The sequence below is a fragment of the Madurella fahalii genome, assembly GCF_045866475.1.
Source record: "Madurella fahalii IFM 68171 DNA, scaffold_6, whole genome shotgun sequence".
Lineage (NCBI taxonomy): Eukaryota > Fungi > Ascomycota > Sordariomycetes > Sordariales > Madurella > Madurella fahalii.
Window position 1 is genome coordinate 1,440,164 of NW_027263976.1, and position 17,139 is coordinate 1,457,302.

The window sequence follows — 17,139 nt, forward strand, 5'->3', positions numbered from 1 at the left end:
TGCGTATATGCGCAATGGGAAATTCGGATATCAATTTTGGGAGAACCACTCCCAGACAGAATAAAGTGTGTTTGAATGATCGTTTTGGGTAATGGTAATGTTGGGCAGAAGGATGAAATGAGAAAGGCGCACGATGGTTCAAGTGGCGGGGAAAAGAAAACCAGACTCATAACTGCGTGATTCGAGATAGCGAACAGGCCGAGACACCAGAATCTAAAGGAAACGATCGACTTGCTTAGGTTTGTCAATCTCCCATCATTAATCTTCTTTCCAAAAGCCATTCACCTGACATGGCAACACAAGAGGCCTGCGTGTATGAAAGTAGAGAAAGTAGTGGAAAGATACTGACAGGGCCGACAGCGATGGCTGCGTTCCACGACGATCCGTCCGAGAGACACACCAGCAGAAAGATGGAAGAGCATCAAAAACAGGTGAGACAGAGGGAGCAATACAAAGCAACAGAAACGCAGACGGAAACCCCAACAATATCAACTAGCCAACCGGAATCAGTCGCCCGCCAACCCCAAATCTCTAATCGCTCCCAGTCTCAAACGGAACCACCGCTTGTGGTGAAAGAACAAGGCCCATGGGTATATTACTTTTGTCTTTGCCTTCCCCCCCTGGTTGCTTTGAGCAAGGCTACTTTGCCGTCCCAGACGCGATGATCAGGCGACGAAGAACTCACTGACAAACAAGAAAAGGCCAAAAAGTAGAAAAGAACAAGATCAAAAGAGAGAACGGGAAAGAAACGCGGTTTCCTCACCCACGAGCAACGCGTCTGTTTTATCGGTCTGATCAGTATGCCATATCAACATCCCTGCTGTCGTCCGTTCGAGTTGAGCCAAGTGCGGGTTCGGCCTTGATCCCCCCGTTCACACTGGGTAGAAGCTGTCCACCATGCTGTTGGTGTTGTGAATAATAACCCCCGTACCCTTGGTGCCCGCCGCCCTGCACAACCGCCGGATTCTGTGGCACTCCGCTGCTTCGAAACAGGTCGTGATGGTGGTGGGACAATCCGTCAAAGCCTGAGCTGCCATACTGTTGCTCCTGCTGCTGTAGAGGGGGAAGAGGCAGAGACACTTGGTGGTGGTGCGCTGCCTGAGTACCCACAGCGTACAGCGGTGAGGTTCCCGAGGCGGTTGATGAACTCTGATGCTGCTGTGATTGCCAACCGATGTTGGTTGGGTACATTGCCGGGGGGGAAAGACTGGTGAACTCGGAGGGCGTGCTAAGGGGTGTGCTGAGGAGGGATGACCGGCGGCCGTTCTCGTGCGGGCTGGAAAGTATGTCTTGCATTTGCAACGCGGCCGTATGGGCTTGTAATGGTGCTTGCCCGCCAGCAGTCATATTCCCACCTTCGGCGTATGTATACTGTTCTGCCGACATGATAGCGGCCGGGCTGTACTGGTTATCGCGGATTGACAAGGGGCTTATGAAAGATGCGGTATGAACATTGGGGTTCAGGCCGTGACCGTTGCTTGGTGACGGCAGCATAGGATGTGGGATCGTAGAATTAACGGGTGATACGCGGGAGGAAGCGTCGGAAGCGGAACCAGGCCGCTCCCTCTCGTCCTTCAAGCGGGAGGTGAAGCCGTCGCCGGCGCCGGCGCCGGCGCCGCAGTCGTCGTCTTCCACGTCAGATGGAGAGTAGTCTTGCACCATGTCATCAGCCATGACATAGACTTGGGTGTTGGCATCTGCGGGAGTTGGTTAGCCCATGCCAGAGAGTGCAAAAAAGTGGACAGGGAGCAGCCAACCTACCTATTTCGTTCCTCTTGTACTTCTCTTCCATCTTAGCGACCTTGAAGATCTCCTGCAGGATTGGTTTTTTCCGCGCGTTGTTTGTGTTTCTGTCCGCAAACCATGTCGAGAGCTGTTCCATCGTGATACACTCCAGTTTAGCCACGTTGACGTCCACTTTCTGGATGTCTGGATGTTGCTTCTCGTGAGGCTCGACGACCAACTTCAGGATGTGGACTAGCAGATGGACGCGCTCTGTTCCTTAGTTAGCAGGACCCTAGTGAATGTCCTAAGGACCGGGCACCTACCTGGCTTCAATTGGTGATCTGGTTCGACATGGCGGACCTTGTCCTTCTCACCCGGGCCCCAAGGCTTCGGCCACCAACCTGGGGCCGTGGCATCGCCCTTGGTGTAAGGGTGGGTGGCCTGCTTCCTCGGCGCTATCGCCTTGACAAATGCTTTTCCAATATGTTTACAAGTCGTCTGCTGGATGCACCTGAAGCGGTGGTCGTAAAAGTCCCACACTGCTTTCGAGTCTCCGATTCTGAGGGGCCGCTTTGGCGGAGTGACAACGGGGGGTACGTCGTCATCCAGTTCCCGCCTCAACGCACTGCCTCCCTGCCGTCTCCTGCGTCTCGAGGTCGCTGACGAGCGGTTCTCGAAGTGGGCTGTCCCCCGGTTTGACCGGTTGTCGGCATAATGACCTGATTGAGGCGTCTCCATGTGGTAGCTGTTGTCCCCTAGATTAGAGTCAGTGGCTACGTCCAATGGAGATTTGGCGGGCCCTCGAGGCTTATTTGGGACTGTCTCACGCTGATACTGGAGAAACTTATCCCTCCGAAACATGCTGCGAATCTCGTCCTCTGCGAGGGGTTGGGGGCCCGAGAAGTAGACAACCTGGCCGTTCTTCAGGGACACAGCGAGGAAAAAATTCTCGTAGTCGATATGACACTGTTCACGTAATGCCCTCGCAACAGTCTGGGTCACGGTTAGTTATCGGAAACGTCAAAGAAGACCAGACGGCCAGACCAGGGTGGTGTTGCCTACTGAGGGAGGAGAATCTCTTGCGGGTTCCGCCACCAGAAGGCTGCCGTCATCCGGAACCTGCTCCGTGGCAGGCCTGTATCCATCCCACTGCTGCCCCGAGTACGAGGAGCGGTGACCAGTAGCACCCAAAATGTTGACCATGACTTTGGCTGACCGCAGGCTCGCAAGTTCAACAAGTGCCGGCGTCTAAGGCGAGCGGGAGTACCTCGTCGAGGGAAGAACGCAGGTGCGTGTGCCCCCAGATGCTGACTGGGGTAGGCGCGGCTGGGTGAGGTGCAGATATAAGTCCCGGTTGCGGTAAGTTGCGGAAACTAAGTCGGGTTGGTGGATCTAGGTAGCTGGGACCACCGGGGGGGGGGGGGGGGGGGGGAGGGGGGTTCGCGTGGGGTTGGCCTTGGAGATTGAAGGGTGTTTATCAAAGGCTGACCACCAAGCGTCGCCTGACGACCATACAAGGACGAAAGCCAAGCTTGGGCGGGTGTAGTCAAGGCCACACAGCCCGCACGGTTCCCAAAATCCCGGGGAACGGCTGACGGATTTCGGGGGCGCACAGCTTGGAGGACAGCAGAAATTTTGGCGGCTTCTTGCGAGGGCGGAGGCAGCGTGATCACGGTCCCGAAACACTTATACAGATAGCAGATTTGGAATGGACCTGAGAGGAAAGATCGTTGCCGTCAGTTGCCTCTGTTTGGCCATAAGGCCCTCGGGGGCGGAGCACTGACCAGTCTACGGCGGGCTATCTTTGGCATAATCTCCACAGCTGTCTTCTGACTTGGCAGGTGGGAGGAGGACGTGTGCGTTGGTGCCGACGGTCTGGTGGAGGGCGCCCCCTACCTTTGAAGGAGCCAAAGTACCGGGACCCTTCCAGGCCGCTGGCTCAATGGCAAGGGTCCTTGGGCGCAAGGATCCCACCGAGATGGAATGGGAGTGCCGAGGCCAGGAGATGGCAGGTGTTCGGCTGGTTGAGGAAAGAGATCCTAGGCGGGCGGGGACAGCGGCCTGCCCTGGCCGTGGAGGTGGTGTTAGAGTCGACTGGGTACGCCGATCAGGCTGTCCGTGATCAGAGATAGCGGGCGGCAGCAGCAGCAGCAGCAGTCTTCTGTGTGGATTTGGGAATGGTGTGGTGAGGGCGAGAAGAGAGCAAGGTTGAGTCCCATGGCGGGAGAAAAGCTGGGCAGCTGAACGACGAGACCGAACCAACATATACAGATTTCCAGGTGATTGGGTTACGCTTCAGAGAAGGCAAGGCAGGAGTGGAAACATGGGCATCCGGATCTCGAGGCAGCGCAAGGCCGAAAAGGTTGTCCAATCTGCGCAACGCTGAAGCGTTGGGGGATACACAGAAGGAGAGCGCCACCCATGGGTGCCTCCTTCCCCCCTGCTGGTCGACAAACCCACTAGCTGGTTAAATCGCACTGTGATGATATGGCAGCCGCAAGTAGGGATTTGTATTTGGGTGCTCAAGCGACCGTTTGGCGTGTCTCAGTAAAGGTAACGGACAGGGTTGCCAGCGAAGTGAACGCAGCATCACAGCGCCCGGTGCAATGCCACGGCACACCACTACGACGCATTCCGTTCTTGGTGACAGAGCCGGCACTAAGTCTGCCTGCGCTGCCCTGGTTGTACACATATAGCCTGGGTACTTTAGTACCTTACTTTCCATGCAATGTGTTGCAAAAGCATGGTGGACCATCGGCGGCTGGGCGACGCCGTCTCGTCAAGCGCCTCTTTTGATCCGCCCTGTCTCCCAGCTGTCTCCACCCGCGGAAGCGAGCTAGGGAACTACATAGGTAGGCGAGGCGTCGACGTGATCCTGGGCGAACAAGAGTGCGCAGACGACGGCGCTCAAGCTGCTCAGCACGAATGCTACACTGACGTTCCCGAGATGGGCGAATAGCACTGGGGAGACGAAGAGGCGTCCACCCATTGGCGAACGACTTGCAGGTTCCGCATCTCCCCTCGGCGAGATTCTGCACTTTTGGCGCGACAATTACGAACAAAAGAAACCACCATCATCAGAATACTAATACAAAAATCACAGCCTGCATAACGCGGAATGGGATCCTTGTCCAAGGCCAAACTCGAGCTCTGGAATGGATGGCTTGGTGCAACGGACTCCACTTTTTGTGCGCATCTTGCGCCTCTGGGGGAACCTCTTTGATTAAACTTGGTCCCTCGCCTGCTCACAACTCGGGTTAAATCATGTTGATCAAGGCAGTTATTATTGCCTAACCCTCGTGTGGTGTCCACTGACCGCCATTCGTGCGTTTCAATCATAGAACTGTAGCATCGAGTAGCTACGTGCGTAGATATTGCTCTCGCTCTTGATTTGCCAGTCGACGACGCGCTGCCAGGAGCCCCGAGGGAGCAGGGCACTGCATAGTACGAGGGCCCGGTTCGCACAACTCTTGGAAGCCGATACCATGATGATTCCGGCAATGCCGTTTTATGGCGAAGTGGCCAGGCAGGAGCAGTGTCTCATAGCGAGCCCGTGGCCAACGGAACATGTCGTGTTTGCTGCTTGTTCTTCGGTGGCGTGGGCGCTGTGATGTGCCAGGAAAGTTCTTGAGTGCCGCCGGACTGCATGTACATACAGTACCTGGGGCAATCGTGCCTGCTGGGGGCAGAATCGGAGATCTAGATTCAGGCTGTCTTGGTAGCAAGCATTGGCAGATCCCCGCAGACCCTGTTGCTCGTTTCCGTTTTGGTGGAAACACAGATAGACTTTACCCAATGTGCTCTGGCATACATTCAAACAACCCAGCCCGCGCCCCCGCCCGCCCTGGAATGCTTGCTGTGGGAAGGCAGAACGGGGGGCCCCAGACGAGAAAATTGAGACAAGCATAAAAGCAACCCATTCAAACTTTCTTCTTTCCGCACTCCAGTGTCAACCTAGTTAGTTTGCTGTAATCAGATGGTTATCCCGACCGCATCGTGTACGGAATATTCCTCCTATCCGAGGTCGTGTTCGTTCGAGGAGGGGGTGGAGGGAGTCGGCTGCTCAGTCCAACATGGCCCAGACAGACAGACAAGTAGTAGTCGGCGATCCCTCCAGCCATCGGGCATGCCCTGTCCGGGCCTTACATCACATCTGGCCTACACAGTATTGCCCAATTCCCTCCCTGGTCACCAAACCTGCACACCCGCCCCGCTCCGGAGACTGGGGCTATTGATCACCCCTTGCTGCAGAAGCAGACGCGCGGCTCTTCCCCGATTGCTGCCATGTTGCAGCGTACAAAGCAAACGGGGAAGCAGCCAGATCGAAAGGGAAATCCAATGTCGGGCCACAAACGGATATATGGTTCGAGCATCTTTTGGAGCCAACAGGGCTTTTGCCGGCCTGTTGGGCTCCTATGCGATGCACTTGGGACCGCGGACAGGAAATGACAGCCCAGCCGAAATTGGTGAAGCTCACCCAGGTACAGTACCCGGAGAGGTTAGTATGGAATTGCGAGCCTGATCCGAGCAGGCGTATTGCTGCCCTTAGCAATCTCACGAGTTGCCCAATATCGCACATCCAGGTAGTAACAAATAATTTGAACCTATTGACACGAATCCGCTGTCTGCTGTACGTATAGTGTGCGACTGCGGGCATGCACAACCGCTGGTCTCAGGTGCCGTCCGAAGAAGCAATCATTTAGAGAGCTGCCAATGGGGTTGGGGAGCTTACTTGAGCCATGGAACTTGCCAGAAAACATGGCCGAAGTGGTGTCTCGGGCAGAAACGCCAGATTTGGCCTGCCCAGGCCCGGGCCATGGAGTTGCCGGTCAGAGACGGGGTTGAAGGCGCGATAAAGGGTCCGTCTTTTTTCTTTTTTTTTTCGTTTGGTCCCTTCCATTTACGGAGATCCCAGTAACTTACTGGGTTTGTACTGTACTGGCCCGTACCGAGCTAGCTCCCTCTTGCCGCAACTGAGGCATTCTAGGCTCCAGTTCTGGGCTTGTCGGCCTCCCATCGCCGCGGTTTCCTTCGCATTTCAACAACTGATTCGACGGCGACTAATAGAATCTCGAAAATTGTGACAGGGTCCTACCCTGGGCCCAGGAGGGGAACCTGCGCCGAGGTGCATAGAGCGACGTTGCGTACCTGGCGGGCATCGCCCAAAATAATCTAGAGTCCGGCCAGGATCTGCGACCGCGGGGCGAGCGTTTGGCCTGCTTCGGCGTCGCCCCCGTCGCCCCCGTCGCCCAGGTCTCTCACTTCTCACAGCTTGTCCCGATGACGGTACCAGGTTGTCGGGCCGGCCCTTGCCTGCCCGCACTGCGCCAAGCCTACGGTAGAGAGAGAGCCGATGTCCACATTGAATTTTGGCAAGACGATGCACTCGAGGTCTTGCAGCATCTCTCGAACCGAACTGCGGTATCTCGCAGCATGGCACTTGCGATCATTGCCATCATTACGATCATCGCGCTGCGCAACCAGTGCGTGCAAGATAAAAATCCCACGGTTGTGCCCCGCTTCACTTTCGGTCGGCTTCCACCCCTGTCCCCACGCCCGTCCTGGGCTGGGCCTAGTGTATAATCACAGTGGGTACGTGTAATGCGTTTCGTCTCGGCAAGCGGGCAAGCCACACTGCTCTCTGACGATCCAGGGATAAGGGTCTGCTTCTTGGTCGCAAGGTGTTCGGCAACAGACCATCCTTGACGAGCGGTCCGCCGCGCTCAACGTCCTAGCTATTGAGGTGCCGAAGAGATATTAGTGTACAGCGTCCCGCCCCCGGATTTTGACAAGCCTGCGACCGGGATTGATTGGTATCCTGGTCGTGTACGTTGTCATTCCGCCTGAAGGTTGGCGTTACACAGCAGATTCCTTTTGGCCACCTCGAACGTCCGTCCTAGCCTCTTCTGACCGGCCGTGCATGCACCACAGGCAGGAGCTCTTCCCAGCCTCCCTCTCCAGCCCGTCGACCGACCGGCTCCCGGTTGACTCAGGTGGGCGTTTACCAGCTCGACGGGACGTGGACCAGAGGACCCCTGCCCCTGGCTGAGCACCTCAACACCAGAGAGCAAACTACCGTATCTACACTTAGCCACCTGGGTCTCTGATGCCGAGCACCACGCCGCAACCTCCGAAGCTTTTGTTTCATTCTTCCGGGAGAGCTGCTTCGTAGGATGGTCCGTCATGCGCGGCAAAAACCGATTTACAGCACGCCACGCTCAGCAATACTGCGGTTCTAACCGGTATATCGCTTCTCGGGAGCCCAGGCTCACATCCCAATTACCATCTGCGAGAGTTATGGTGTGTTAAATTGCCTAGCTTACCCATGCATCCTGGGGAACCCATACAGTTTTCCTCTCCAACCGGCGATGTCACCACCCCGTCATCTCTTATCATTTCGGCTTTATCTTGGTGCCAGCGCTGTGCCGCTGCTCGACACGCCTCGCAGCACTTATGCTGGGCAGAACCAACATGGCGTCAGCAGGCCAGCTGCTTCCACCCCTTGGTGAGGATAGTTGTGGTCCGTCGGATCTTTCCCTCTCGCGCCGCGACGGGTTGGCACCCAGCATGTCCAAGTCCGAGCAATTCGGTTCCATGCCGGCGCCCTCTAGCGTAGTTCGAATGGCGCGGCGGTCATCTCGGCGGTTCGGAGAAGATAATCACTCTCTGTTATCAGCCGGCCCGTCATCGTGGTCACCATTATGGCCGGCAGGGACCTCAGGCGTCATCTTGAAGCTGACATTGGCCTTGCTCTGCCCGGCCCAATGATCCCTCGCGTGCTCTTCCAAAAACGGCTGTGAATGGATGTAGAGTACAGTACCGCAGAATTCGAGACCTCCAGGTCTCTTTCCGCTCCTCTCCGCCCTTATGCTGTTGCTTCCTCCTTTGCTCCTGCATATCTCTCTATGGGTCTGAATCCCGAAGCCGAACCCAGGCCCACCCTTGCGATGCAGTCAGCAGCGCATGCCGTGTAAATACGGCAATAATATCAATCCACGTCGCACAGCTTCGCGTTGGAACCTCCGCCCTGTTTCTGGTAAGCTGCGGTGGTGGGGTATATCGCACAGGAAATGATGGCCGAAGGAAAGAGTACCCAGAGTGGGTTACACAAAGAGCCAGGGACAGTGGAACAAGAAAGTGAGCTGATTGCTCGGAGATATCGTCAACAAAGCCCACGGAACCGTCAGCGTCAGATCAGCACCAACATCCTTGCCATATCAACATGGTAGCACAGGCCATCCAGACCCCCCGCACCACTTGGGTACAGTCGCTCTACGATGGTAGGACACGCTGGACTCTATTGACAGGATTACCAACGCCGACTACGGGCGTTGTAAAAGCGTTCTCCTCGGTGTAGTAGGAAATCAGAGACCCCAGTCCCGTAAACTCGCCCATCAAGCAAAGCCCATTACGTTCCATCCCGGTCCTCTCCTGCAATGTTCTTGTGTTTCCCCAGCCCCTGTCCCGGAAATCCTCTCTGAGCCGCACGCCCACATACGCCATCTCAGGCATCACCGCGGCAATCCCTTCCCTCGCTCGAGTAAGGACCCCCTCATTCTAACCGACAAGGGAAACGGAGTACCGCCAAACGAGCGCCGAAAAGAAGGGTGGGAAAGGAAAGCGACCTACACACCAACAACCATCTGGTGTAATTACACACCATCTCAGGTGTCAGCGTCCAAGCTCATGGCAACACACCCACCCAACCCCGGCCCTTTCTTTTTGCCTTTCCCGTTCCCGTTCCCCCTTTTCCCCTTCCGCCTGTTGGGCTCAGCGGCCAGCGATCGGGGTTCGCTTAGTGTACGCCAGAATCCTGCATGTACATACATGGTACATCCATACATCCCATACCCACCCCCCAGACTCTCTCATAGCCGTCATTCCGAAAGCTGGCATGTGTGAACGATGGGGATACACGGCAGGACGGGTCAGTCACGAGGTTGCTCACGCCTGGCCTGATTCTGGACCGCCGCTCGGCCCAGCTATTCGCTATTGGTTATCCTCCACCACTACTTGCCTTTGACTTTCTGCTGATACCCTCCAGCCGACGTATTGCCCGTAAGCCCCAACCTGGAGAGCGGGGCGAAAGGAACAACAACAACAATAATAATATCAACAACGGCAGGGGGGAGCGGTGAGGTTAACAAAATGATCCAGGGAAGCAGGACACCTTGATGGATGTGCGGAGGATAATTGCAACCCTCCCCCTGCCCCTGACCAGCCAGCAATGAAGTTGAGCCAAGGCAAAACTGCTTCGTTATTTCACGTAGATACGTTTTCATCCCCGTGCATTTGAGTTTGCGTTCTTCGACCAATGTACTGTACATCATTATGCGCCAAACCCGGCTACGCCAGCCGCCAAACCATCCTTGTTTTGCAGATGTACTTCCGAATTCCTCAATAAAAGGGGGGGGGGGGGGGGGGGGGGGGAAAGAAAATTTAAAAGACGAATGATTCACTCTCTAGCTATTTTGGAACCTTTTTTCTTTTTTACTATGATTTTGAGACCCTATATCCCCCCCCCCCTTTTCTCTCAGCCGCTGGTCCTGTCCAACTCGTTACGCCACCTCCTCCTTAATCCATGATGCTTTTGCTTCCATTCCTTCACCCACACCTACTCACTCAGTTACTCACTCACTCCCCTCCCCTCCTGCGGCTCCCCCTTCCAACTCCCACGTCTCCAGCCCAGCCTCCTTCACAAGTCCCCAGAACACGCCCCGCTTCTTCAGCAGCTCCTTGGGCGTGTCAAACTCGACCACCTCACCTCTGTCCAGCACCACGACCCGGTCGCTGTCCATGATGGTGTTGATCCGGTGCGCGACCGTGATGATGGTCTTATTGGCAAACAGCGGACCACGCAGCGTAGCCTGGAGCATGGCGTCCGTCTGCACGTCGACCGCCGCGGTGGCCTCGTCCAGGACCAAAATGTTCGACGGCGTGAGCATAGCGCGCGCGAGCGACACTAGCTGCCGCTGGCCCTGAGATAGGTTTGAACCTGGGACATTTCGGTTAGTACAGTGGGAAGCGATTGGCTGCCGTTCCGGGGGAGTGTTGTTGGTTGAGATGGCGTTGTGGTGTGACGCCTTGGCATGCCTAGTGCTGGTATCACTGCGGTGCAGCGTACACGGAGCTTCGGCGTGTAGCGGCGCGCTACCGGTGTAGTCTGCGGACGTAGGGGATGAGGAGAGGGTGGGATCACAGGGAACCATCTCGATCCTGCGCCTCGCTGGAAATTGAGAAGTGACTGGGCTGGCCAGTGGCCCAGGTGGTTGGGGTTGCCTGCCGCTAAACCGCTTGGCGCTGCAGGGAACCGTAACCATGGGCACGGATGGTGGGGGGTGGGTGAAATTGGCAAATATAGCACTTTGTGTGGGGGGGGGGGGGGGGGGAGGGGGGGGAGGATAGAAGAGCCACCGACGGATGGCGGGACAGTTGCCCTTCGGAGTCCGGCTCGCCTGGTGATCCCCGACACGAGATGCACAGCGTCGGAGATCAAGCAGTAGACCGAGCGGTGTATGGAACCCCCCATACACGACAGAAATAAAGCTCGAGATGCAATGATACGCCAGACGGGCAAGCGGGGGATGACAGACGACGGCGCCTCGGTCCGCCTCCATCTGTCAACGGCCCTCCCTCGCCGTTGCCTGTGTGGAGGGATGGCGGCCAGAATGGCACATCCACCGACCTACCCGCATTGGCAGCTCGGAGCCACGGTGGGCGACTGGAGCTGGACCTGGAGCATGTAGTCCGTCCGCTTCGTATCAAGTGAAAGCGTCTGTCGAACGTGCTGCGCGACAATGCAGCTAGCCGCATCACGCCGCCAAACATGCCGAAGAGCGGGCAGATGGACAGACACATGCAAAAGCCGATAGAAAGCGCGGGGAAGGGGGCAGACAAGATGGAATACCACGTGGAATATGCACAGCTTACCTCCTTCGTGAATCTTGGCCTCCAGGCCGCCTTCCATGGCAGCGACATGGTCTTTTAGCCGAGCGTGTTCTGTGCAGCAGGCAGATTAGTCTTGTGTAGCCGGCAAGAAGGCGAGGACATGTGAGCACTGTGGTGGAGGGGGGAAAGGGGGGGGGGAAGAGCGAAACAGGGAGCTTTGTCGTTTGGTGTAACGCCGAAAACGTACCGAGAACGCTCCAGAGCTCCGTGTCATCATGGACGTGTCCCGGATCGAGGTTGTCCCGAATCGTTCCTTCGAAGAGCGCGGCATCCTGCGGAATAATGGCCAGACGCCGCCGAAGATCTAACAAGCCAATGGTGGAGGTGTTGAGGCCGTCAAGGCTGATCATGCCAGTGTCTGGTTCGATAATCCTAAACAGTGCCAAGGTCAACGAGGACTTCCCAGCTCCTGTGCGCCCCACGACACCGATCTTCTCGTGCGACTTAATATCCAGGTTGATGTTCTTGAGCACAAGGTCCAGACCTTCGCGGTAACGCGCGCTGTAATTGCTGAACTCGACCTCGCCACGCGACGGCCAGCTCACAGGCGGCCTGCTGCGATGAATAATCTCGGGCGCCTCGCTTGGCAGCCGGGCGTACTCGAGGACGCGCTCTACAGACACAATGTTTGTCTCGACTTCCACCGTCTGGCGGACAATCCAGTTGAGCGACGTGGTAATCTGCAGCGCATAAGACATGGCCAGGCCAACCCAGCCCGGGCTCAGTCCGCTGTGGTTGGCGACGGAGATGACGGAAAACCCAGCCGCACCCAGGATGACTACAGCGCCAATGAACTCGAGTCTCACGGCCAGCCATCGGTTGGCGCTGATGGAGGGGAAGTAGGCCCGAAGGTTACCATCCACCCGCCACTCATTCTCGAGCTCAAACCTGTCCTGCTGGCGGTACGCACGAATGGTAGAGATGCCCCCCAGCGACTCTTGGAAGTGGGCGTAGATTGGACTGCGGCTCACACTGTCCAGTCTCTTCAGTTCCCGTGATGTCCGCAGGTAGTACCGCTGAATCCAGATGTACATCGAGCTCAAAGGGATGATCAAGGCGACGAAGGCGGGCACAGTGATGGAGACAACCACGAGCGTGAAGCCGGATTTGGCTAGATTGTTGAACAGCATGTTGAACGTCCGAGCAAGCACTTCGTCAACACGGTAAATGTCACTATACGTATATGAGGATAGTCAGCATACTGTGCATGTCCGAACTTGCCCAGGCTGCTCAACCTTGGACGGGGTGTATGTGACGTGACATCCGCGCAGCGTCGGACAGCGCTGATAGTTCCCGCACCGTTGGAGCCACTTGGCCCGTCACAAGTTCCTTCGCATGGCAGTATGCTCGTCCTACCTCGGTGAAACGACGAGGAAGGGGCGGGAATGTGGATGGGAAAGATCGAGAAACGCACCTCGAGAATCTGTTCAGGATGCGGCCGGCTGGCGTAACGTCAAAGAAGGACATTGGTGACCTGAAGATGGCCGTGGCCATTCTCTCGTGTAACTTTCTCGACGCCTATGCGAACCAATGGTGAGCGTCACATTTGGTCTGCATTCTTGATTCACGCCTACCTCGATGGAACAGAAAATCCACAGAATCAGAGTTTGCACCACCGTTAGGAGAGCAGCGCCGATACCGAATACGAAGTAGATGCCAATGTATTTGCCGATCTCAGGGTTTGCTCCGGTCTTCGTGTTCCGTTCGGCCCAGCTCTTGAGCCAGACACCTCCGGCTGTGTCGAGTCAGCGAGATTGTGCACGGGGGCCAATATTAAAGGCGAGGGAGAGACCAACTCACCAATCTGCGCCGTCTGTGCAGCGATAAGGGAAACCAGGTAGACAGCGACCGCGAAGAGATTGTTCGTTTTGGCGTATTCGGCGTAGACTGCACCCGCCTTAGCACAGCGAACAAAGTCCATCACGTAGAGTCACATACCTGACCACTTCACCTTGCCCTGTTCAGAGTGCTCTTTCGCTTGTTTAGTCCTGCTAGAGTTCTCCTCGTCATGGAGCTTCCCCCTGGGACCCCTGAAGCTGGCGGCACTGGCCCGCCTCAGCGTAGCCATGCTCCCGGACCGTGGCTTGGGCGCCTGAGAGGAGCTCCCAGGTCCCGGTCTGATGGCTTGAAGCGTGCCTAGCCCTTCTTGAGCTTCTTCCAACTCCTCCTTTTCTTGGCTGTTGTTCGGGGCCTCGATGACGGTAGATGTCTCGCTGTCACTGCCACTAGGTGTTCCAATCAGGGAATTCTGGCCCGAATCATTTTGCCCAGCTGTCTTGATCAGATCAGAAACCAAGCCCCTCATCGCCATGAGCTGCCGATATGTTCCTTTCTCTGCAATCTCGCCGTCTCTAAGAAGGCAGATGTAGTCCGACTCGACAAGTACGGGAATCGAATTGGTAGCCAGGATTCTGGTCTTTGAGGCAAGTAAACCCCTGGGTCCGAGGACGTTATCAATAATGTGGCGGCCGACGTGTGAATCGACAGCAGACAAGCAGTCGTCCATCAGATAGACATCCGCTCTCGCATACACGGCTCTTGCCAGCGCAACCCGAGCCTTTTGGCCGCCACTGAGCGAGATACCGCGCTCTCCTACGACGGTCTCGTCGCCGTCAGGGAGCTGCGCAAAGTCGTCTAGGAGAGCGCATGCCTTCACCGTCTTCTCGTAGAAATTCGAGTCGTAGCGGTAGCCGAAGACGATGTTTTCCCGGACGGTAGCGTTCATAATCCAAGGCGATTGGCTGACATAGGCGATTGTTCCGTGGACCTCGACCTTGCCCTTGACCTTCCACAAGTCACCGAGTATGCTCTGCAGAAAAGAACTCTTTCCTGCTCCGACACGGCCGACGATGCAGGACAGATCGCCCTTCGTCGCCCTGAAGTTGATGTCGTTCAGAACGGTCTTGTTCTCGTGACGGTTCCAGGAGAACGTGGCATCGCGGATAACGACTGTTTCCTCGCCGATGCTCTGAGCAGGCGGCTTCACCTCAACCGCATCGGACTGGATCTCCTCGGCTGTCAGATATGAAGTCAAACGGCCAACGGCAACGCTGGCCTCAATCATCGAAGTGATGACCATGGGGAGAACCGCCAGCGGGAAGGTGAGAAGATTGAACAATGCTGTGAAAGGCAAACGTTAGCGGGGAAGCCGCATCCCTCGCGGGGAAGGATCATACCTAGAGCGGGAAAGACGATATCAGTTGACAGAGGCTGGTCGCCTGTAAGAACAAACACGGCGAATGTCGAGCAGGACACGAGGAACGGTGTGGTTGACCAGGTAAAGTTGGCAACGGCCTGGCCAGCGCCGATCTTGCGCAGATTCTTCAGCTCCAGGTCATTTCTGATGTAATTGAGCTTGTTCATGAAGGCCGCACCCCAGGCATATAGCTTTATGCTCTTCATATTGTTGACGATCTCGGCAATCAGACGGCTTCTTGCATCCTTGTTCTTCATCTGTTGTTTTTGCAGGTTCTTCATGAACCGCGCAATCATGCCGTTGATTGGGATCATGATGATCATGACACCGATGCCTGCCAACATTGACCACCCAACCAATTGGTAGAGCGACACCATGCAGATGATGATCTGGAAGGGCGCAGACCAGATCTGCTGGGCAAACTGGGTGAGGTCTTGGAGCCGCTGAGCATCTACCGCCATGTAATTCACAATATCTCCGGTCGTCTTGGAGGATCGGCCCTCATTCGAGAGCTTCAATGCCTTCTTGTAGATAGAAGAAGTCAGTCCGCTCTTTATTCGCATGCCCGTGATAAAGGCCAGCTGGAAGTATTGATGAATCATGGTAGTCTGGAACGCGGCGATAGCAAACATGGCGAGTGCGATGGCGGCGCCCTTGATCACCGGCTGCGGGTCCTGCCCCTCCCTGTACGAATCAACGAAAGTGATAAGGAATCTTAGGAGCTGTGGCTGGATGAACTGCGACACATCGTTACCAATCTTGAATATGGCAGCAAGCATGTATGGACCGCCATATGCACCGAGGAGGGCGCGCCAGAGGGAGGGATGCTTGCGGTTCTCTAGCTCGTGCTGCCAGGTCCTCTCGAACGCTTCGCCCGTGGCCTTCGTCGTATCCTTCCTCGACAGACCCCAGAGATCCTCCTCGGTAATGAAGGTGGAGTAGCCATACTTCATAAGCGGGGTCATCCAGGAAAAGGTGAGAAGAGAGAAGACGGTGGCGTATTCTACCGGGCATTCCTCCTCCTCGACCAGCACCTCGTATGCCGAGGCTTTCTTTGGCCACAGCCACTCAAAGAAGAACTCGGCCGCGGCGAGGCTAAAACCGACGCAGTATGTGACAAAGTATGGCAGACTCTTAGCATAGATCTGCTGCGAGATGAGAGACCGGAGCTTGACGGCAAGCGCGATCAAGAGAAACAGCCAGTAGAACAGGACGACACCGTTGGCGTTGCGCAGACGCGAATGCTCAAGCCATTGGATAGCGAAAATAACGAAGAGCGAGAGGATAGCGGCCACCGTAGTGTAGACCCTAAAGTCGCCGTACCAGATATCTTGGTAGTAAATAATCTGAAAGGCTAGTTGTACCGCGACATTGGCGATGATGAGGCCGAGAAGAATCTGATCTCTGGCGTCAGCACTCAGGCATCAACCATGTGCATCAGCAAGACGAACAACCCACCTGTTTCGTCCAAAAATGCCAATCTTTCGGCACCGGGCTCGGTTGCCGCTTCTTCAACAGCCACCATACGGCAATGGCGCCTCCTACAATGCCAAACGCTGCCACCGAGGCCACCCACACGTCGATAAAGCAAGGTGTAAAATCATATCGGAACGGGCTCAGCGGGCCCCAGCCCTCTTCGTTTCCGCAAAACGGTTGCTTGAAGACGCGCGTGGCGTTGAGATAACCGCTCCCAAGCTCGGCTACGACGGGACGGTAGCCCGTGAAGGAACCGGTCCCGAAGAGAACCTTCTGCTGCTGCGCGCCTACCAGACCGTCGCTGAAGTCGGCGGCCCCCATTGGCACAGATATCATAAGGTTGAGGTAAGGTGCGGAAGCGTCATAGCAGACGGATTGCAGTACACGAGTAGGCGAAGAGGGACTCGAGAGTTCGAAATGGTTGCGGGAGGCGGATCTTGGAGCTCCAGATCTTTCTTTGCTGTGGGGCTCAAGCCGAGGACGACACGGAGATACGAACAGGGTATGACGTGCGGTAAGCCCGATCGTCGGGCCGGAACGTGCCTTACAGGCTGGTGCGCTGACTGTCTTATATACCGAAATGATTTGCAGTTAGTCAGGGCTCTCCGCAACGGTGGCAAACGCCGAGGACAGGAGACGCAAAGACGCGAGGACGTCGACCGCTGGTCACCAACGCGGCGTGCAATTGTCAGCAGGCGGATGGTTCCAGTACAGACAAGGGAGGATCTCAGCTGCATGCAGCTCTGCAGTCAAGTGGGGCACAACGTAATTCTTAGCGGTTGACTTGCGGACTG

General features: G+C 56.2%; 2 protein-coding genes across 2 annotated transcripts; both read right to left on the reverse strand.

Annotated features, from left to right (window-relative positions):
- Window positions 1–795: 795 nt before the first annotated feature.
- On the reverse strand, window positions 796–2,928 carry MFIFM68171_10459 (uncharacterized protein; the record flags this gene model as incomplete). Its single annotated transcript, XM_071065878.1, has 5 exons — window positions 796–1,697; window positions 1,762–1,995; window positions 2,049–2,498; window positions 2,553–2,718; window positions 2,788–2,928. 5 exons carry the CDS (start codon window positions 2,926–2,928, stop codon window positions 796–798), a joined length of 1,893 nt encoding a protein of 630 aa, XP_070921979.1.
- Window positions 2,929–10,355: 7,427 nt separating this feature from the next.
- YCF1 (ATP-binding cassette glutathione S-conjugate transporter ycf1) lies at window positions 10,356–16,666 on the reverse strand (the record flags this gene model as incomplete). Its single annotated transcript, XM_071065879.1, has 9 exons — window positions 10,356–10,720; window positions 11,656–11,724; window positions 11,861–12,846; window positions 13,088–13,191; window positions 13,248–13,408; window positions 13,474–13,560; window positions 13,612–14,793; window positions 14,850–16,266; window positions 16,328–16,666. The coding sequence occupies 9 exons, from the start codon at window positions 16,664–16,666 to the stop codon at window positions 10,356–10,358; spliced, it is 4,710 nt and encodes a 1,569-aa protein (XP_070921980.1).
- Between the last annotated feature and the right edge of the window lie 473 nt (window positions 16,667–17,139).